At 42.9% G+C, this 23,329-nt stretch overlaps 1 protein-coding gene across 1 annotated transcript; it reads left to right on the top strand.

Annotated features, from left to right (window-relative positions):
- The first annotated feature begins 287 nt into the window (after nucleotides 1–287).
- tbx1 (T-box transcription factor 1) lies at nucleotides 288–18,520 on the top strand. The gene is made up of 8 exons (XM_086011998.1): nucleotides 288–940; nucleotides 1,913–2,246; nucleotides 8,438–8,539; nucleotides 10,967–11,138; nucleotides 11,264–11,419; nucleotides 13,502–13,569; nucleotides 13,759–13,874; nucleotides 16,896–18,520. Exons 1-8 carry the CDS (start codon nucleotides 760–762, stop codon nucleotides 17,258–17,260), a joined length of 1,494 nt encoding a protein of 497 aa, XP_085868124.1. The 5' UTR covers nucleotides 288–759; the 3' UTR covers nucleotides 17,261–18,520.
- Nucleotides 18,521–23,329: the final 4,809 nt, after the last annotated feature.

Raw genomic sequence — 23,329 nt, 5'->3', positions numbered from 1 at the left:
TTTGGCGTTTTTATTAGAGAGGCGAAGCAACCCACCCTCTACACTGTTAAAACATTGCAAATTGTTCAAGTTTAGTGTGCGCATCGGCAGACTGGAGCTAGCCGGACATCCGCAATGACGTATATTCTTTTTGCTCTCTCGCTCTCTCTCTCTCTCTGTCTTCTGGCTCGATTCAAATTTTTTTGCCCTATGATTGACAGGAACCTGCTCAAATAAAACATCAGATGGAAAGCACATTTCTAGCAGTGGGTGGAGGGGTTGGGGGGGGAGAGGAGAGGAGAGGGCGGGGAGGGAGCCGTCAGTTTTGACATTTTCCTTGCAGTAGCTGCTTTATTTAGGTAGGTTTGCAAGTTTCGAGTGACATCACCCAAGCTGCTGTGAATGGGGGAGCTCGGCAACTCTTAGCGGCGTCTTCGGGCGGAGAAACATGCGGAATGGAGCTACTCAAACACACACTTTTTTTCCCACCCCCGCAAAAAAAATGAACACAGCTTTTAAATGAATGAATCGACCAACATACTCGAGGTAATAACGGCGCCTATTTGCACCCAAAAAAAAACTCGCCTGGGAAAATGAAAAAAAACAGTAGGACATTGAACACCCGGAGGCCCCATTCCATGTAACTTTTTTTTTAAATCTGAGAGATCCGTGGCTTAAACACAAAGTTAAACTCGGATCTCTTCTGTTTGGTTGCAGTGTTGTAAGGGGAGGAAAGAAGGAAGGAAGGGGGAAATTCGAGCGCTTTTAGATTCCTCTCCTATGGACGAAAGCAGTGCTCTCTCTCGCAAGGCGAATGCTTTCAGTATTGCCTCTCTGATTTCAGCGGGCCCGCAACCAGGAAACGAAGCGATTCTGCAGAGTCCTGCCCTCGGCAAGCACTTCGATCCCAGTCTAACCTGCAGTAGGATGCATTTTAGCACCGTGACAAGAGACATGGAAGGTAGGTGGCGGCCGAAGTGCTTTTTTCTTTTTCTTTTTCTTTTTCTTTTTCCAAGCTATATAAATGCAGATAGGTAGATTAAGGATGAATCCCACTCACACACAGGTCAGGCAATTTAAATACGTGTTCGCCGCGTACACTAGGGGCTCCAAACCTCAGCGCTGCGAATCGCTATCGATTCACCGATTAGGCGATATATGAAAGTAGGATCTGGTGTGTGTCATTTTTGTTTTAATGTTCAGTGGGAAATGTATCGGAAACGTCCCCCCCCCCCCCCGCCCCTTCCCCACCAAAAAAATGATAAATGCGCCCCCAAACCCGCGGCTGGTTTTAAATGTGTGGAGTTTGGGGTTTCATCTGATAAATCAGCCTGATGTCATTTATTTATTGATGCTGGATCCGTGTTTGTTAGTGTCTGAATGGGCTTCCAATGTAAACGTGGATCGCCATTGTTTAAATGGTTTTTTTTGTGTGTGTAAGCGACCTCCCCCTCCCCTCTCTCTCTCCCAGCCCCCACTTTAAGTAATGGGTGTCAGAAAGACCATTAAAAAAAAACCGGCGCACTGCTCTGTCAATCAGACCATCAGGACTTCGTCCCAATGCGACGAAATCCACATTACCTGTAGGTCCTTATCTAAATAGAGAGAAAAAAAAGGAACCGGTTTCATGGAGAGGGGAGGCCCTCCGCGAAAGATAAGAACTCTCAAGAAGAGTGTTGCCAGAGTGCAGTAGCGCGGCGCAGAGTACGGTGACATTGGGTTCGTCTCTCGCACTGAAGAGCCGAGGAGAGGCACAGAAGGACACAGAAAGAAAGGAAGGACGAGGGAGGGAGAGAGAGAGCAAGAAATAGCAACGGGGGGAAAAAAAAGATTTAATTTTTTTTTAAAGAAAGCCAGGAATAAAATTGGGAAATGATCTCGGCGATCTCCAGCCCCTGGTTAACGCAACTCTCTCATTTCTGTGATGTTGCAGCTTTCACTGCCAGCAGCATTAGTAGTTTGAACTCATCCGGCGGCTACCACCTCTCGCCTTCTCCCGGGGAGCCGGGTCCCTACAGCCACGAGGCGCACTACGAGCCTTGCCCGGCCGCCCAGCACACCTACAGCAGCTTCGGCAGTAGCGGCTCGGCACCGAGCTCGGAGGCCGACACCGGCCCTTCCAACTGCGCAGCGGTCAGCGCGTCCAACAAAGCGCCGGTGAAGAAGAACCCGAAAGTGGCCAACATCACGGTGCAGCTGGAGATGAAAGCGCTGTGGGACGAGTTTAACCAACTCGGGACCGAGATGATAGTCACCAAAGCGGGAAGGTAAGGATTGCAGAACCGTTTTATATACAGATCCGCCATATTTTACATTGTGTGTGTGTGTGTGTGTGTGTGTGTGGCGTTCTCAGTTTTTCAATAGGGATGGGGTTTTTTTGTCCAACCATAAATTAACTTTGCCAACTTTTTGTTACCATCTATCTTTTCTTTGGGAAAACTTTTTGGGTTGGAGCTCGCTAACACAGGCGTCTACAATTGTCATTCTGGGTTTTTGCAGGGTTATTAATATGCCAAAAAAGTGCAGACTTTTCGTATGGGCACCTTTTAATACCAAACCCAAAGTCCAGTTAAAAGTTAACCTCGCTCCAACGCATTATTTTAAACTTAAAAAAAAATCTTGCATGGACTCCCACCGTTTAAATCCAGGGATAATCCTCGCAGTTGCTATTCCCTATTGGGTTTACGGTGCTTGCATGCCCACTAAAAACCAAGGTTAGATTTATTTCAGAAATTTTAAATTAAATGCCGCTTTTTTTTTACGCTCTCCGAAACCGTGAATGAACACAGGAACGTGTGTTTAAACGGGACCGAACCAAAATACAAGATTGGCACTCTTCAATGATCGTCAACAACTCAGATAGCCTATTAATAATGCAGAATATTAATATTGTGCAGAAACATCAGGACGGTGCCGAGAGGGGCTGCCCGGGTCGCTGAGAGAGGGAGAGCTGTAGATGTCAGGATATTTAAGAAACCGCATTACCCCGCGGTGAACTCGAGCCCGGGAGGTTAGTTAGGTGTCAGGCTTCTTTCATTTAATCAGATGTGCAGGTATGGAGTGTTTTTTTTTTGTTCTTTCACTTCTTTCTCTTAAAGAGAGGATGTCGCATGAGCGGTAACTTCTACCTGGGAGATGGTGAAAACAGATAGAAAACGGAGCTCTGCTCTGTCTCTGACCCCCAGCTTCTATTGCCGGAGCGCTTTGTGTAGACTCTGTTTGCTCACTATTTCCAGATAAATCGGGCAAACAGACGGCCCGTGATTTACCCAATTCCAACCTCACCCCCGCACTCCTCGGCAGCTGTAAAGCTGCAGAATGTCCTGTGTGCAGTGGCTCGGCGTGTGCAGGGAGCAGAACACGGGCTACAATCTGCCCGAGTATTCGCATTCAAAGACCTGTGAAATATGTCTGAGGTTCTGCAAAATGTTTATACATTCTTAACAAACTAGAACCTGGTTGATGGCTGTTTACATTCTGTGGGTCTCTCGTCTTCAAGACTTGGCAAGTTAGTTACCCCTGGAGTTGTTGATTCTTTCGGGATCTGTAGATATTCGCCACATATAGACAGAGGTACCGAGAGTTTCATATTTACATTTTAATTTTTTTTTTAAACCGTAATGAAGTTCTGGACAGACTTAACAAATAGTAATTTAAATTCCAGCTGTTACAGTTTGCATTGGGGGTGTGGGTTGCTCTGGTAATGCAGTTTTACTTTTTTTTAAATCCCTAATTAATCGTAGGTTTCAATCCAGCAAATCGAATTAGTTTAAGATCTCACTTAAACCGCTTGTGATTTTTTAAACTCCAGTCTAGTGAATGTTTATGAAACGTGAATCTAACGTATTAATTACCAAGAAATGTTCAGCTTTTTTTTTTTTAAAGTGCACACTTGGGCATGATCTGAAACAGGGAGAACATCACCTTTCCTCTCGGCTCCTTCAGCTGCAGTGGGCAATGTTTTTGTTTAATAGTTGGACTCCTCTTGTGCGGCAGAAAATGGCGGTTCCAGGGAGGTGGGGGGCGAGCAACATTAATATTGGATTAATGGGTGCCCCGTGTCTATCTTACCTCAACTCCACAGCAGCCTAAAGTTTTAAATTAGGATTTTTTTAAAAAGTCGGTTCTCAGTTGCTCTAATTTACTCCGTGTTAGGTTTTAGTAAATGTGGGTGTTACATTACTTTGTCTCCCATTGTACTTTGAGCTCTTTGCTACAACAGCAATCAGTATGATGGCACGGACTCAAACGATTCTGGCTCCTTGATGGTTTTTCCTGGGCTCGCCTATATTATAACCTGGCATTAAATCAATCTAATCCGTTTAACAAGTGCCAAATATGCTTGTAGTTTTTTTGGACTAGAATCGCAGCATCTTGTAATTATTGCGGGTGTTTTATTTTGTGCGCTGCCGACTGGCTTTCTTCTCCCCTCCCCCCCAAATAGAATGCAAAAAAGACATTTGAAGAAATGGAGGAGTGTGGGTTTGTTTTGAAATGATTCGGCCACTGGACGCGGATGGGATTGACAATGGTTGTTAAAATTCCACCTGGCTGTGTGTATCTGCGGTTCCCGACACACACACACACACACACTTCAAAAACAGAACCCCTTTTCTGCCGGCACAGTGCTGGGAAAACAGAACCGAATGGGAAATTTCTTTTCTTGTTGCCAAGTCTCCCAATTTTGTAAAGGTAACTAACCTGCTCAATAGCGTGTTACTGATTTATTTCTTTGCTTCAGGCGAGTTTAGATGGTAATGTCAAATTAATTTGTAAGTGTGACTAGGACACGTTATGCATTTGCCTTACGCAAAGTCGTTATAAATATTGAATAGAATTAGACATAAAGTTATGCAAATATATATGTATTTGTCTTTTGTATGTGTATGTATACATACATTATTTCTATATATATAACACATTTTTATATATATACACACACATATATATATATATGTACACACACATACATACATATTATCACATCATATTAAAACACGTCAGTACAATTATGCTCAAGTTATTTAAAAGGAACTGCAAGTTATAAGGCTTTCCAGCTAGTCCATGAAGACTATTACATGGTGACAAGTCACCTTTCTTGGAGCACATTTACTCAATGGCTGAACTGCAATTTTCATTTGACAAGTCAGATTGCAGAAAAATATGAAACATGAAGAAACCAATTGTAAAAAAAACAGTATTGTCTACATCTGACTGAATCTTGGCCCACGCTCCGCTCTGTGCCGATAGGTTTATTAAAGAAAAAAATGCTATATATTAATTTTTTTTTAAATGGCCACTTTCCAGACTGATAAAGTTAGAGCTTGCAAAGGTAGAACCCTGCCAATCTCTGAATGTTTTCCTCGTTTACAAAGCCGCGACAGTTGGACTACATTTGTCCTTCTAGGTTGTTCAGTCAACATAGGTCTCATTCAGGTAGTGTTGCCACCTGGACAGGTAACGCGGCGCTTAGGCGATGCACTATTGTGTACCGTGTGTGTGAGAGAGTGTGTGAATGTGTGTGTGTGAGAGAGAGAGAGAGAGAGAGTGTGTGAATGTGTGTGTGTGAGAGAGAGAGAGAGAGAGTGTGTGAATGTGTGTGTGTGTGAGAGAGAGAGAGTGTGTGAATGTGTGTGTGTGTGAGAGAGAGAGAGTGTGTGTGAATGTGTGTGTGTGTGTGAGTAGTTTTCTTTTTAAAGGCTGCTTCTGATGAACAGAAAATATTCCGTTCTTCAATAAATCTGTAGCAATGAATGCGGCGGAATATCTTGTCCTAGAGAAATTTTTGAATAGATATTCAAGCGGGGCGAGGAGTTTTATCCTGGGAAGTAAATGTTGCGCAGCGTGTGAGACTAATGCGGAGTGTTGGGCTGTAGATAACTCAGGGTTTTTCTAAACTCCAGTGGAGAAATCAAACTGGGGTTAAATCAAACTCTTGTCCCTGGAATGCAGTAAACGCCCTGACAGAGCGTCTTGTCGTTTCCAAATTGAGTCAAATTAATGCGGCTGGCCCAAATCACAACTAAATTAAATTAAAATGTAATGCACCAGATCGCAGGGAACGGCTTTAATCGGCTCAACTCCTACAAACTTCAGGAGAACTCGGTGTATTATTGTCCGCTCAGACGCCCTGTGTGCCCCCCCCCCCAAAAAAAATGTTTAGGAAAAACAAAAGAATGCTCCTTCTCCAGAAACAAGTGAATGCTGCAGGAGAATATAACCTTCAACAGGAATGGAAACCTGGAAACAAGTCCTTCTGTGTAGCCTGTGCCGGAAAGTAAGGACCAAGGGCAACATTCCTCCACTCAGAATCGTAGAATGTTACCCTCAAGAAACAGGCCATTCGGCCATGGAGTGCGCACACCAACCAGCTCATCTAATCCCACTCTGCTTGGCGCTGCCCCTCCCCTTTCATTTTGACACTAACCTTTTTGACAAAAAGTCCATTTCGCTTTCTTCAATTAACTGGGAAAAGAAATCGAAAACCCGGCAGAGTAAACTGTAGATCTGCACACCCTTATCTCAAGATTTCACTCTCCGGAGTCTGACTGTGGTTTGAAATCGCCCCTCGTTTCATTCATTTCATAAAATGTTGTTGAGCAGATAAATATCTTCTTATGAGGGAAATGAACATTGTCAGATTTAAGTCTTGACAAAAGGTTTTGACCTGAAACGTTGACTCTGTTTCTCTCTCCACGGATGTTGCCTGGCCTGCTGAGTTTTTCCAGCATTTTCTGTTGTTATTGTCAGATTTAAAATTGGTTTATTATAAATTCGTGTTTTTTAATCGGTGTGGGAAATGAAAGAAAACAACTTTATTAACACTTGCGCCCCTGCACACATACACACTCACACATACACACACTCACTCACACACACACATGTATTCACACACACACTCACACACTCAATCACACACACACACACACACAATCACACTGTCACACACATATTTATTCTCACACACACACGTATTCACACACTCTGTCACACACATATATATTCACTCACACACATATATTCACACGCTCACACACACACACATATATTCACACGCCCACACACACACACATATATATTCACACGCTCACACACACACACATATATTCACACACTCACACACACACACATATATATTCACACGCTCACACACACACACATATATTCACACACACATATTCACACATATATATTCACACACACACATAAATTCACACACTCACACACACATATATATTCACACACAGACATATATTCACACACTCACACACACACACACATATATATTCACACACAGACATATATTCACACACTCACACACACACACACACACACACACACATATATATTCACACACTCACACAGCAATTCTGCCCGATTAAGCGGAGCAGTTCTATTCTGCAAAGGCCTACTTTAGGGTTAGGATTAGATGCAAGGCAACGTCTTATGAAAACTCCTGTAAAATAGCCTCACATGACCACAGAATAGCCTATGACATTCAGCCTGTGTAGATGTATTTTCTTTGTATCTAAAGTACAGACCAGAATAGAAAATCCTTAAATTATTCCTAACTGAATTTGCGCCGGGGAAGGTAGCTGCCTGAACTCTTGTATCTAGACAGGCGCATACATAATTCATTCAATATTAAGTTGCAGTAACCTAGTTTGCAATCTCCTAATTTCAATTATTCACCTGCTGGGATCCTTTTTATGGAGCCTCTCGTCTTATCTTCTGTATTTATTACAAAATGATTCTTTGATTTCACTTTAAAAATAATAGTTTATCAGATGACCACAGCCAAACTTGGTGGTTAACTCTTTACACTGGGATCCGACTAAAGTGAAACTCATTTCTGCGCAAAATTATATTTGAACTTGCTGACTATTTGAATGGAGCTGATTTCCACAATTTTTCGTCGTCATTTTTTTGGGAGAAAAATAGCAACAATAGTGGGATTATTATGGCAATCCCTTGCATTGCCCTAATTTTCAGAAGAGGGGCCAGGCTGCAGGCCCCTGAGGTAGCTAACCAGATAGGTGGGTTTGCATCGATCCCGCTGGATCCCATATTTTGGGAGAGGCGAGGGTTAAGCAAAGCACAACCCTTTACACGGTTCTAAAGGTGATTGTGATTCGCCCGGATAGGGGCAGAAATCCAGGCAATGAATAGAAGCAGCTATTTATGAAATGTGTAGTTGGATTTCCCCCAGGTAGGAATTGAGTATTTTGAACAACAACTTGCACTATAGCTTATATCAAAACTTGCCCAGGTCCTTTACAGAGAGAGGGATATCAGGAATAGGAAGAGAGGGAAGGGGCTGAAGTTCCCCTCTGTGACCCCGCTGAATGTCGGAGAGCTGGGGACCAGCCCGCCTGTGCTGTCTCTCTTTAAAGGATGCTCTCCAACTATTGACGGCGCGGTTTAATCGCCTCACTCCTTTTTCCTCCCCCACTCACAGGAGAATGTTCCCGACTTTTCAAGTGAAGATTTTCGGCATGGATCCCATGGCTGACTACATGCTGCTCATGGATTTTGTACCTGTCGACGACAAAAGATACCGGCAAGTAAAATCAAACTTTGTCAACATTTTTTTAAAGCGAGAAACAAAAGCCCCAACTGCAGTCAGCATGGGCGGCGGAGCAGTTCTAGACTGACGGTGCCTCAGGGCAACAACAACCCGAGAGATTTAAAAAAATACCCACTGACATCGCAGAATGCACGTCGCTTCAGAACATTGCCAGAATTGCTTTTAATGCCGCTTTTGTATTATTAATATATATAAAACAATCGCCCTATTTAAACACTCTTTCATCTTCAAGGTCACACTGCCCCACCCACCCCAGGACTCCCCCACTCTGTACATGTAGCTGGGGGGGGGGGCGGGGTTTACAGTTAAAGGGTGAATTAAATTGTTGTCCCCTCGGTTTTAACCAGTCCAAGTGAAGCTAAATCAGCATTAACCTGGACATGACCAACGGGCTATTGCAAAAGACAGCTTTAAGTTTTGGAGACTGTGTCTCGTCATGAAATTGCAAATGAACTTCTCGATTTATGGTATTTATCTCAGATTGTTCCTAAACCGAAGCATAGAGCTGCAGTTATATAATAATCGCAGTCATTATTAAAATGCACCATTTAAAGAAAGAATGACTTGCATTTATATAGCGCCTTTCATGGCTTCAGGACGCCTCAAAGTGCTTTACAGCCAATTAAATACTTTTTTTTTGAAGTGCGGTCACTGTTGTAATGTAGGAAACACGGCAGCCAATTTTCACGCAGCAAGTTCCCACAAACAGCAATGTGATAATGACCGGATAACGCAGAATTTTGCTTTATTAATTGCCCTCCTTATTTTTTTGTTGCTAAATCTAATCACACAGCGCGTCCTCGCTCACATTCCTTGGCGCATCATGTACTAACCTGAATTCATGTGTTACAATGTTGAGTGGTTATTCAGTCAGAACTACTGCAGTAAATATTGACACAGATTAGTTCTGATCTACATTAGCGGAGGATTTATGTGGATTAAACACTGTGTGCTGTGGATGGCGTCCTTTTAGTTGCGGCTTGTATGTAAGGTGCTGAGTTTTCATCCGAAATAAAATAGGCAACATAGACGCGTGAAATGTGCTTGAATTGGTATCAAGTTGAAGATCAGAGCGGATAAGTTCAAGGCGCTACATGGAACATGTATAGTGCAAAAGGGCAATTGTTATTTTATCCTTGTAAAGTTCTGCACTGAAAAAGGGTTCAAAGTAAAAATAATTAGCAACCCTCCCCATCTCTTCGCTGTTAAAATAAAGCTTCCGTTATGTCCACCACCGACCTTCTATAAAGCTGCTGAAAAGTCTCAATGATCAGTTGCGACAACTGCTTATTGTGGCCGTGTTTTAAGATGCAAAATAATGGAAGGGAAGGCAAGTGTCCTTTGGCCACACGCGGGTTGGAGGCTAACTTTCACGGCGCTTTCACTGACACCCCCCAGCTTCCATATACCAGTCTCCGTTCATCGGTGTCCACCAGGAATGTTGCTGTGGATTTTTACAAGTTATGCTTTGAGTGCACCCCTTATTTTCCTAAGTCGCTACATTTTTTTAAGAGAGGGTGCCAGTCTCCTAGGCTCTGTTACAAGCTTCTCAAAAAATTAAATCTACATCATCTTCTAAGGTGTTCAATAGATTTACAAATTGACGATTTAAACATTAAAATATTTGAATGAAGGCTGGCTTTCTCAAAGAACACTCTGATTCGGCACATTTTCTTGTAAAAGTTGGCCGGTGACAACATAAAAATAATTCTGTCTGTTAGAAACAGGTTAGAAGTTTCTTACACTGTCCGGCAACCCGCGAGTTTATGGGTATTTCATCCCAAGATTTGTTTAGTGGAAACAGAATAGGGTGCTGGGTGATTAAAAGACTTTTGTCGGTTTTTAGTCGCTGGTCAGAGGTATGTTGGGGCGAGGGGGGCGGTTGGGGAGTTCCGCCTCCGAGTTGTGTTGAAGTTTCTTAAGATTGATTTCAAGAACGCGCCTAAAGGAGACTGCACAGTGAACATTTCAGATGTTTATTTATTTAAGTGATTTAGATTAGGCACGCCTTTTATAGGAAATCATTTGTATGCACCAAGGGAGTCTCCTCTACGGTTCTGATTCTAATAAGTTGGTTCCACTTCCCAAACCGCCTTAATTTGTCCAGTTTAACCGTTTAATTGTGCTCAACAATGGCACCATAAACATGAAGTGGAGAGTATGAAGCCACGCTTCATTTTTTTGCATTTTAATCCGCTTTTTGCAGGACAAGTGCTTTTCATTTTTTTTAAAAACCAAGAGCAGTGGCAATTCTGACTGGCTTACACATTGAAACCTGGTTCACCTTATGAATTAATTCAATTTATTCATTGCGTCCCTTTCATTTTTTTTGGCCACTCAATTAATTAATTGCCCGTGTTTATTTATTTATTGACTGACTGGATTTATTTACTTTTGCAGGTATGCTTTCCACAGCTCCTCCTGGCTGGTGGCCGGGAAAGCAGATCCAGCCACCCCCGGCAGAGTACATTATCATCCCGACTCACCAGCCAAGGGTGCTCAATGGATGAAACAAATTGTCTCTTTCGACAAGCTAAAACTAACCAATAATTTATTGGACGATAACGGCCATGTAAGTAGGCTGAAGATTTACGCCGCGTTCAAATTATTTATTTTTTTGGTGGTGGGGTGAGGTCAGGCTCTGAGACCCATGAATTTTCAAATAATCTCCTTTTATTTTTTTTCTTCTTCACGCAGATTATCCTAAACTCGATGCACAGATACCAGCCGCGGTTTCACGTCGTATATGTTGACCCAAGAAAAGACAGTGAGAAGTACGCCGAGGAGAATTTTAAAACGTTTCTCTTTGAGGAGACGAGATTTACCGCGGTCACGGCGTATCAGAACCACCGGGTAGGTGTATCTGGAGATTATTATTCATTGCAGGATCATCCTGGGCCCTCGCACTGACGGGGATTTGCAATACTTCATTCATCAAAGTTGTTAATGATCGATGGCGATCTGGAAAGATTTTTTTTTAAGCCTGAAACTATCATTAATTTACTGCAGTTACAGGCAAGGCTTGGGCACAATGTAGGGGAATTATTTGAAAATTGATGAAAGGGTTGGTCTCTTCATCATAATTACTGTTGTTTTTTTGATAAACTGAGTACATTTATTAACCTTTGTAATAAGGGGAACGGTTTACAAATACTGGGAATCAGGCGCAATAGGGGATGCAATATTGGTCATTCAATTGTAAATAAATGTTTAAATAAGCGATGTTGTAATGCATGGCACTGACTTAATAGCTGTAAATAAATCGGTAATCTTAACCAAACAAAGGCCATGCGCCGTCTGCAGTGAATCGACTGAAGTAGGGACTTGTAATCGCTTTGTGATGCAGTACTTAAAGGCACAGATCTGCTGTGGTGCCCTTTAGGAGTTAAATTCACAGAGGGGAAAATTACATTTATTGAAATAACGTAAGGCGTGTCGAAACAGCTATAAAAAAAACATTAAAACAAAAAGAAAAGGGATTCATATGCTCCGTCTCGCTATGTGCATATAAAATTGAAGTATGTATGTGTGTCACCAGTGCCATGCCTTTGGATGTTCGCGCTAAATCATCTTGTCATCTGTTGTACATCTCTCCTTGGCATGCATGAACCCTGATTAGAGAGAGCTTGGAGCATGAAGCAGATTTGAACTGGCAGCTCCCGGTTGCCGTTTTTGAGTTGAAGTCTGTTTCGGAGAGTATCAGGGGAGAGGTGTACCCTCATCCCAGTGCATCTGCTCAACTCATTCCCCAAACCTCTGCGCGGAACCTGATAGCTGAGGGAGCTCAGGCTCCAAATCCATAATGTTGCACATTCAGCCAACCCCAAGGACTGCCGACCTGCAATTATGACTATAGAAAACTTCCTGAAACCCACTGGGACCCAATTATCTGTGTACATTCAAGGCCCCGGCGATTTTTTATTTCCACGGAAAGTATCACAGCAAGAAGTGTCAATCAAAGGTGGTGCGGCTCAGTTACATACACACACCAACTGGGCTAGATGCCACTTTCAATGGCAATATGATTTTTTGCCAAACCCCTGAAATATTAGTCTGTAAAAGAATTAGAATATGAAGAGATCTCTCAATACTGGCTGTGTCTGTAAATCTGTTTCAGTTTGGTTTTTTTAATGAAATACCGATGTGTAACACTGTTGGCATGGTCCTGATGTCTGTGAACAGCTGTCCCAAGTCTGACTGCCATGCCTCCTGGTTTCCATCAGTTGACCTTTCCGTCTGCAACTGTCAATAACGGATTAAAGTTTGTTTTACAACCATTCCGGACATTTACAGGGGCATATTTTAGCCATGAATTAACAACAACATAAAATTTCGCGCCTGATCATTTCTGTGCGCGACAACACTATGCCGGAGAGCGATAGTATTTAATAGTTTGCTATATATGCAAGAGGTTTAAGGCAACTGTATCTGCCGCTGTAATGTGATTCCTCTGCGCATTTAAACAAAGGAGAAAATGGCTATTGGGGCCATTAAAAGTGACCGATTGTTAGCAACCTAGGTTTTATAAGCTGTGACAAACTCACATCTATCAGCCTGATTTACAAAGGCTAAGCGTGCGGTCTCGGTATATAAATGAATATTGTAAAGTACCCAGTTATTTATAGTGTTGTTTTTAAAAGGCTGGCCTGAGATTTTACCTTTTATTTGGAACTCAATCTAGCAGATTTTTTAAAAAGGCAAAATCACTCTGGGTGCATGTGCACTTTTATTTAGACCCGAGTTCGCGGCCCTCGAATGCCACTAAAGACATTTTAGTATTTGGAGTAAAAGATATTTAAGAGGCAGCGTGAGAGAGGTGCTTACTTATCCAAAAAAAAATTACAGACGTCAAACTTTTCTTCAGAATTGTATACAACATTCAGTTTCACATCAAAACCTAATTGAAAATAAGTATTTATTTTTAATTCCCCTCAGATAACACAATTAAAAATCGCAAGCAATCCATTCGCAAAAGGATTTAGAGACTGTGATCCCGAAGACTGGTAAGCCTGTTTCTTGAGTGGAAGGGACGGGCGAACTTCATTTGATAACTAGACTAGATTTGTAACGTTTGTTTGAGATTTGACAAGTTAAAGAAAATATTTTTTGCACGCATTGTCATCATGTTTTTATTTTATTAAAAAAAGAACACACAGTACCTGGGATTGATATAAATGTTCTCGAATGAACAGTTTTGTACCATATTTTAGGCCGAGGAATCACAGACCGGGCTCTTTACAGTTAATCAGCGCTTTCGCCAGAAATCGAAACCCGGTGTCATCACCGCAACAGAACGGCAGCGAGAAAGGTAGAGTGTCGCGGCCCTCGATCTGTGTCTCAAATACACCAGGCAACACCGCCAAGCACGGCAGTTTCCTTCAGGCAAACTAACTTCGGGCACTCTTTAAATGCATATATTTAAAATATAAGAATATATCGTGTCGTGCACGTCCTGAGGACATCCCCGAGCTCTTCATGCAGCCAAATGAATTACTTTTTCCAAGTGCAGTAATGTAGACAAATCTGGCCACCAGTTTGTGCACAGCAAGCTCCCACAAACAGCAAGTGAGACAAATGACCCCTTAAATAGGTTTTTGTGTTGTTGGTTAAGGGGCCAGGACACTGGGAAACTCTCTCTGTTCTTCTGGGATCTTTCATGTTTAATGTGAATTAAATATAACGTTTCCCTCCTGATTTTTGAAGGACTCCTAGCCCCTCCAATTGGCTTGTTCAGTGTGAATTTAGAGAATGCATCTGGACTAAAGAATGCAAGGTGAAGTGGGTTCTAAAAATTAAAGAGTAATTTTCAATTCAAGGCTACAGGAATAATGGAATAACTTTTAACAACCCTGCTTCTAAGTACAATGTGTAGATCTGTATTATACATGCCAAACTAAAAACCCGAAAGTGTCGACATCCACTGTGGACCGTTCTACGGCCACTTCTGATTGCCCAAATTAAATTGCTCACACACTTTAGTGAATACGCTACTCAACAAGAGTGGTCGCACTCTCTCGCCTCTGAGTCTGAAGGTTGTGGGTTCAAGTCTCACTCCAGAGACTTGAGCATAAAAATCTAGGCTGACACTCCAGTGCAGTGCTGAGGGAGTGCTGCACTGTCGGAGGGGCTGTCTTTTGGATGAGACGTTAAACCAGCTGCTCTGCCAGGTGGTTGTAAAAGATCCCCTGGCACTATTTCGAAGAAGAGCAGGGGAGTTCTCCCTGGGTGTCCTGGTCCTATATTTATCCCTCAACCAACATCGCTGAAAAAACAGATTATCTGATCGGTCATCACGTTGCTGTTTGTGGGAGCTTGCTGTGCGCAAATTGGCTGCCGCATTTCCTACATTACAGCAGTGACTAGCCTTCAAAAAGTACTTCATTGGCTGTACAGCGCTTTGGGATGACCTGAGATCGTGAAAGGCGCTATAGAAATGCAAGTGTTTTCATTTATATATATAATAATTTCTTTATCTTCTTTACTAATTGACCAGAGCAGCGAAAGCAAATTCCGGATTCTCCACGATCTTTTGATGGCGCCCATGTGAATGATGTTACTCCAATAACAGCTTTTTTCTTTTACACCCTACATCCACTTCAAAGCAATGTTATATCTAATCATACATTAAAAAGGAAATAAACTTTTTGCCAGAGCACAGCATTCAAAAAAGAAATGATGCAATGGTCAAATAATTGATACCCTTTGTACCTAAAGGATTACATAGCGGCATATCTCAACCTTCCACTCCCCCCGAGAGATTGTAAGGAGTCCTCGAGTTAAGACGAGTTTAACTAAATTATTCTATCGCAAAATTCTTCGGATCCTTTGTTTGCGCCTTTTCGTTGCAGTAAAAACCACAGGGAGAAAGGTTTTTGCGGTCCCAGCCTCTACTTGTATTGACCAACAACAGGGCGCGTGCCGGACAGATACGGCGCCAATGCAACACATACCCTGCTTTCACCCCGCTCCCATAGATAGGCTCCTTGTATTATTCACCTCAGGAAGGGTTAGAGGCTGAGTTCGCTCTGCTGGATCGGAACCTTGTCAATCCACCGAGCAACCGCAACAATGAGCCACATTGAAAGCCCCGTCCCATCATTAATTATCTTCACATTTAAAAAGCATTTACATTTCTTTTTACACTGGCCGTACAGAAGTAATGGTTGTTTTTAGATTTTTTTTTAAACGTGCATGATTTATTGAAGCAAACTTTCAGACGGTCGGCTGTCTCAGCATTGACCCAGCGATGCAGGGTTCGTGCATTATAGCTAAGTCTATTCTGTGTTAACTTTGCTTTGCATTTAAGCCTACATCACAATATATTAAGCGAGGGACAGTGTGGAAAGCATTCCCAATCTTTTGCCCAACTGTTCAGGACAGGAGCGGGTTACATAGAATTTACAGCACAGAGTCAGGCCATTCGGCCCAATCGGGCTATGCAGGTGTTTATGACCCACACGAGCCTCCTCCCACCTCACTTCATCACACCCTATCCACATATCCTTCTGTTCCTTTCTCCTTCATGTGTTTAACTAGCTTCGCCTTTAAATGCATCAATGCCATTCGCTTCAACCACTCCCTGTGGTAGCGAGTTCCACATGCTGACCACTCTCTCGGTAAAGATGTTTCTCCTGAATTCCTTATTGGATTTATTAGTGACTATTATTTATAGCCCCTAGTTTTGGACTCCCCACAAATGGAAACTTCTTTTCCAAGTCTACCCTATCAAACCCCTTCATAATTTGATAATTCATGATATACACAAACTAGGGTGGCATTCCCTGGAATTTAGAAGGTTAAGGGGTGATTTGATCGAAGTTTTTCAGGATATTAAGGGGAACAGATAGGGTAGATAGAGAGAAACTATTTCTGCTGGTTGGTGAGTCTAGGACTAGGGGGCATAGTCTAAAAATTAGAGCCAGACCTTTCAGGAATGAAATTAGGAAACACTTCTACACACAAAGGGTGGTAGACTTTTGGAACTCTCGTCTGCAAATGCTAGATCAATTGTTAATTTTAAATCTGAGATTGATAGATTTTTGTTAAACAAAGATATTAAAGAATATGGGCCAGTGGCGGGTATGATCAGCCATGATCTCATTGAATGGCGGAGCAGGCTCGAGGGGCCGAATGGCCTACTCCTGCTCCTATCTTCTATGTTTCAATGTATGTGGAGTTAGGTCGCAGATCAGCCTTGATCTCATTGAATGGTGGAACAGGCTCAAGGGGCAGAATGGCCTACTCCTGCTCCTAGGATTTGATAAGTTGTTGTCCTGTGAGTCGAAATTCAGTGTGTGCATCTCTAAACCTTGGCACGTTTTATTTGCAGATGGAGACGCCAGAGGTGACTATGACCGGGATCCTAACCGGACAGCCATGCACGGGGAACACCCACACCAGCAGCAGCTCATGTCCCGGGTGCTGAGCCCGGCTCTCCCCGGCGGACTGCACCCGCTCACCCGGCCCAGCCCTCCTCACGAACTGCGACTGGACCCCCACACGCAGACGCCGGACAGCCTCCACCACACCTACAAGTACCGCTCCTACCACGATGCTTACATCGGTGCCAAAGCCCGGCCCAGCCCTTACCCGCTGCCCGGCATAGCGAGCCATGGCTACCACCACATGAACCCAACTGCAAACATGTACCCTGCCAGTGCAGCGCCCACTAATTATGACTATGGGCACAGATAACGTCAAGGATATACTGCTATGTACTTTTTAAAAAACTACTAATGCTGCAAACTAAAGAAGATGCACAAAAAAAGGGGGAATTATCTGTCTCATTGCTTTAATTGAACTGTTCTCATGGTTTGCAGTTCAAGGGAGGTCCATGTTGGTGGACATTTCACTTTGATGGGTCAGTGACACCGTCCGGCAGGTTGATTGACAGCCCACTGACCAATCGCAGTGCAGCGAGAAGGCGGGCTTGAGTCCTGATTGGCTTGTGAGTGGGCGGGGGTCCAAGGCGCGTTTGTTCTTAATCCTAGAGTTGTGATTGGTTGTTCTGTTTTGCTTGATTGACTGGCGCGGCATTCGGCCAATGGGCGGCTGCGTGGCGGCAGATTGACGGCTACGGGTCAACCAATTGGGGAGCGACGCGGGCGGGACATCTCGCCTCCCATTGGTCCCAAGGGCGGCGTGGTCCCACGTGGCTGGATGGAAAGCATGGCAAGTGAGCAAAGTGGCTTCAGAGCATGACTGCACTGATAACTGGATAATAACGGCAACTGGAGTTTAATTTTATTTTATTTGTACGGCAAAGGTTATTCGAGTTGCACTTTCAGCTTTGAGAGAAAGCCATATGTTGTTTATTACGAGGACGCTGGCGACAGTTTCGCAATGGCACGGACTTATCCCATTGGCCACCTATAGTTAAAGGCTTAACACGTTTGTGTTTTATAACGAGTGTGTGCTTCGATTGTATTAGCAATGGCTGCATCATTCAGGCAATGCAGCCGTTTGATTGTGTGTTCATACCGGTGGGCATGTAGACAGATAAAGTGAGAATAGCACATCACATTCCCGGTGCATTAAGTATTACATTAAAAACGAAAAATAACAAATCATTTCAGAACCCTCCATGAATTATTGTAAGATATGCAAGTTGAAAGCTATCTACTGATCCAAGCATTTGTAATATTCTAATTTAAAATATATATATTTCTCTAGTTTTGTGTGCAGATTACAACTAAATATTATATTTGGAAAATGGATGTGAGGCTGTATTTCACATACTGTGTTACTCTTAAAATACAGACACGTTGCGAACAGACAATCAGCCCTAACCGAGGCTCCATTGCGTTATTTTTATGTCTGAATATTAATTCGCTTGTATTTCTTGTCTGTTCCGATGTCCACCAAAGAATGCCTTAATTTCTGCATGTGATCTGAAACAGGAAGAAAGACAAAAAAAATAGTCGGTATTTATCGATATGCCATGTCGTTGTTGTTTGGTGACATGTTAAACCGTGTACACACACACACACACACACACACACACACACGGATATTATCTATTCAAATTATAGTGCCAAAGTTTGGTCACGCTGATCTTATCGCGGAATGAAGTTGGTATTTATTGTTCCTTACAGTATGGATGGTGCAAATGATTATATTAAGAAAAACACGCAGGGACTGTGTGGAGGAGTAACAGTAACCTAAAGGATGGCACCCGTGAACAGGGATAGTGTAGATAAGTGTAGATATTTAACCTGTAGATACTGTATATTTAGATGGTAAACCGTTACTTTTTAGTAGTCGATATTGTTTTAATGTGAAAACTTTGTTGTAAAATGGCTTTCGTATCTTTTTTAAATGAACCAGTGTGTTGTAATTTTCTATATAAACTGGTAAATTTAAAGAAAGACTAAATGTCCCGTTTTCTCTTCTAGTGAATAGCATAATTATTATCATTTAAGGGGGAAAATCCCAAAATGTGTGTTTACAACAATTTTTCAGCTACCCCCCTGTACTGAGACCTACTCAAGACACTGTGATGGATCGGCCCCGTTTGCCGAGTGTAAACTCCCTGTAAATGTGCGAACGCGGCAGCTGACAACCGTTTGACAGTCACGAATATTGGATGGAGTCAAAGCGCGATGTGGATGAGCTCGGTTAGCATCTCGATGGCAAGAGTGTGTGAAAAATAATTGGGAAGCGTACACATGGACCGACCTTTGGTCCTTGTCGCCACCATCCCAGGCTTTAAGAAATAGAATGGAAGCGGAGACGTCTTTAATAATAAGTTCATAATCACGTTAATAAAATGAGTGTTTTAGAAACCCACCCTGTCAGAGAGCAAATACCTCTTTCTGGTTTGAGTCTATTTGTACCTACCTTTTAATACAAAAAAAATGGGGACATCAGGATCCGTGAAACTAAATAAACTCGCTTGAAGTGCCGCTCCCCCTCCATCCACCGCCCCCCCCCCCCCCAACACACACACACACACACACACCTCTCTATTCGTTCCACTCACAGTCTGCACAATGTTAGGCGCCGTTATCTTTCCACAGGAGACATCCGCTTTGAACGCCGGGGTTAGGAGATAACGTCCAGGAGAGCCGACCTTAGAAACATAGCCCAAAAAGATTCCCAGGATTAACGCTGGAATCAGTAAATTGAACCCATTGGAAAAGGTTGCTCGAGATATAGACACACAGTATTGTACTATCTGTAGCAAGTCATACCAGGGCTCTGCCTCTGACCCAGAGATACTTGAAAATGGCACAGATACTTCAAGCCCATTAAAACAATTCAGCTAAAAATCCTATCTGACTTCCATTGTGATTATAAAACATAAAACAACCGTATAACTATTTATTTTACCAACCCCATGTTTCATGTAATGCAATATGTGCAGGGTCTGGCTACTTAAATGTGAGCTGGGAAATTGTTAGAAATTATAACTGTTAATGGCGTTAGATCTAATGGATTAAAAACAGAAAATGCTGCAAATTTATAGCAAGTCAGTCAGGGCAAAAGCGAAAAGACATAATCATTGCCGAGTGTGAACACGGCACCAGAACTGAAATGAATTCAATGGAATTGCTCCATCATTTAAAAAAAATCCCTTAGACTAGTACTTAATGACACGGAATAATTTAGTGAAAATGTAATCATAGGCTATTATAATCTCGCAGAAATAAATATTATGTTTAGTGCAGTTCTGCTTTTCAATCCTTAAAAATTAAAACGAAGCAAAGTCAGGAAGCACTTCTTCACACAAAGGATAGTGGAAATCAGGAACTTTCTCCCCCAAAAGCTGCGGGTCAATTGGAGCTTTCAAGACCGGGATCAGTGGATTTTTTGTTGGGAAAGGATATCAAGGGATATGGAGCAAAACGCGTAAATAGACTTGAGGTACAGATCAGCCGACTGGCCTCCTCCTGTTCCTAATGTTCTTTAGAATTCGTTGTGTTAAAGCAGCCTTCAGACTCTTGAACCGCAGTATAAAAGATTTTTCAGGAAAACAAATCAATTCTAACCCCGAGTGATTGTTTCCTTAACAGTCGGCCGTTCTCGACTTTAATAAGAAATAATAACCCAGCTTGTGGCGGACTGCGGGTCAAGGAGTCCGGCCGATGTTCAATCTTAGCGACATATTCCGTCTCGTTACACCCCGGGGTCTTTGAAGGCAAAATTAAAAAAAATGCAGCTTTACTTTCCAATTTTCGATCTCATTCGAGAACTATCACTAAAATGCAACCGGCGGTGCTGCGCCAAACGAATGAAGTGAAATTTGAGCGGGACGCGGGTCTGTATCAATGTTCAGCCTCAGAGTTTTCCGGGGTCTGGAACCAACTGTAAAACTAAAAAAAACTTTTTTACGCAGCGAGGGGCGAGGACCTGGAACTCGCTGCCGACTGAAGTGGTGGAAGCGGAGACACTCAATGTTTTCAAGGGGAGACTGGATATGCACTTGAGGGAAATAAACTTGCAGGGCTACGGGGATAGAGCGGGGGAATGGGACTGACTGGATTGCTCTACAGAGAGCCGGCATGGACTCGATGGGCCGAATGGCCTCCTTCTGTGCCGTTATGACTCTAAAATGATCATTAATATTAGCAGGCCTGGATTTAGACAGCACCCTCTCGGAATCGTCTCAAAGCGCGTTGCACGATTCCAGGTGCACTGAGCATGCATGCGGCCGGGCGAGTCTGTTAGCTCGGCGAGTTAGTTACTGAGTGCTGGCGGTCGAAGGTGATTGTACAGGGCTGGTGATAGACACGGCAGTCAGCTCAGTGTGCTCCACACTACTGGTACCAGCACTAGCAATACGCCCCATTTATTGGCGAGGGGCAGGGGTTGCATATTGGAACTGATGTGAAATCTTGGCTGAGGGTTAAAAAAAACTTTTTTTAAAAAGCTTCACCACATCGGATAGTATTGCAACACGAATCCTCCACTCCAAAAACCGCACTGGCATTTTTTATAATCACCCACACAAGATTGGAAGCTAAGATTGAGCAACACTGACCCCCATACCCAGTCTCACACCCAACGCGGATTTAAAGTGATACCTACACACTGGGGACTAACATGAAGTAGTTTATCACAAAGCCCCCCGCTGATTTCTCAGTAACCGATGCCCCATAATAAATTAACTCCTTCCTTTATTTAATACCCACTACCGACTCGAGGAATGCCGTTTACGGAAATAAGAAGTGATTTATATAAACAATTGCTTCCTGCAATGATAAATATTTTCTCACCCGGCCAGAAGGTAGTTGTTATGGTGGGTATATCATCTCGATAGTCAGTGTGAATAGTTGTGTTGCTTAAGGTTCCCCAGGAAGGGGTGTACTTATACTTGGGAATGAGATCCAGTACATGGCCCACCAGCTCCACCATGGTCTGCGAATTGGACCCGGTGGCCGTGACAGAATGTCCGGAGGTACCATTGGAAGCCTATCCTTTACTTGCTGGTCCTTTTAGAAATGTGTAACCCGTTTTTGAAAAGGATTACAGGAACCAAGGCGGGTAAACGAAGTTAAGATACAGAATCTAATTGAATGGCGTAAGAGGCCCGAGGGGTTGAATGGTCTCCTTCGGTGTCCCTCTTGGAGGTCCGCTGTAAAGTCATACACTAATACATTGTACGTCCATAGTGAAAAAGAGGCGAATTAACAACAGAAAATGCTGGAAAAACTCAGCAGGCCAGGCAACATCCGTGGAGAGAGAAACAGAGTCGACGTTTCAAGGTCGAAAGGTTGACTCTGTTTCTCTCTCCACGGATGTTGCCTGGCCTGCTGAGTTTTTCCAGCATTTTCTGTTGTTAATTCGGATTTCCAGCATCTGCAGTATTTTGCTATCGTACTAGTGAAAAGGAGGTAGTTGGGGCCAGGAGACTGGAAACTGCAGAGTCATACACTGTTGCTTTAACAAGAATCCAAGCTGCTCAAAGGCAGGAGAGGATTGAGCCGGAGTCTCTCCCCATTGTCACACTGTGGGACGGCTGAGTTGGTCTCGCTTTATTTTGAATGTAAAGAGGGGGAAATAGCTGAGATCCCTTCTGACACTGGGTGACTGGGCATTAACTCACACCAGCCACCCTGAAAGAGAAGGGGAAAAAAACATTCTATCACTTAACACAAATCTGATTAATGAATTATTTAGTTAGGACTTATCTTCCCCGACCCCGCAATCTTTACAGATCCGTCATCCCCTAATCCCATTAGATATAAATGATCACATTCTCTTACTGCAAAATGAATATAGTTGCCGAATAAACGGTTTGCAAAATATTAATTCGATCCATCGTGCCTTTGAAATGTAAAAACAATTTTCTTTACAAAATTAATGATCAGAATACGATCGATTTCGTCTACATTGAACAGTACAAAATAATGTAGGCCAGATTACCATATAAAAACATCACTTGAAACATATCAATACACAAATGACCATTCATAATCCCGCTTTCCCGGTCTAAATAGAAAACAAAATGCAATGATTGTACGAAATTGCTAACCGCAATTGGGCAAATCATTCTCAACAGCGATTTGCATACGAATTATGCCGAGGTAAACGCCTATAGTGGGTTATTGCAGGTCGGCAGGTAGATAAACGTAGCTCAATCCTCAAATTCCTCCTTGAACTGTGATAGGGTTTTCTCGGCAAACGAGACGGGCGGGGGGAGGGGGGGGCGATGTTGACAAATATTGCTAACCCTGCAAAATCAACCTTTTTATAAATAGGGGAGAGTCGTGGACTATGAGGGAACGAGTTCAGCAGGATTGGTATGGCTATTGGAAGAGA

The sequence above is a fragment of the Somniosus microcephalus genome, chromosome 19 (genome assembly GCF_052327205.1).
Source record: "Somniosus microcephalus isolate GS21.2 chromosome 19, FLI_Smic_1.0, whole genome shotgun sequence".
Classification (NCBI taxonomy): Eukaryota; Metazoa; Chordata; class Chondrichthyes; order Squaliformes; family Somniosidae; genus Somniosus; species Somniosus microcephalus.
This window is presented reverse-complemented; position numbering and strand designations above follow the sequence as displayed.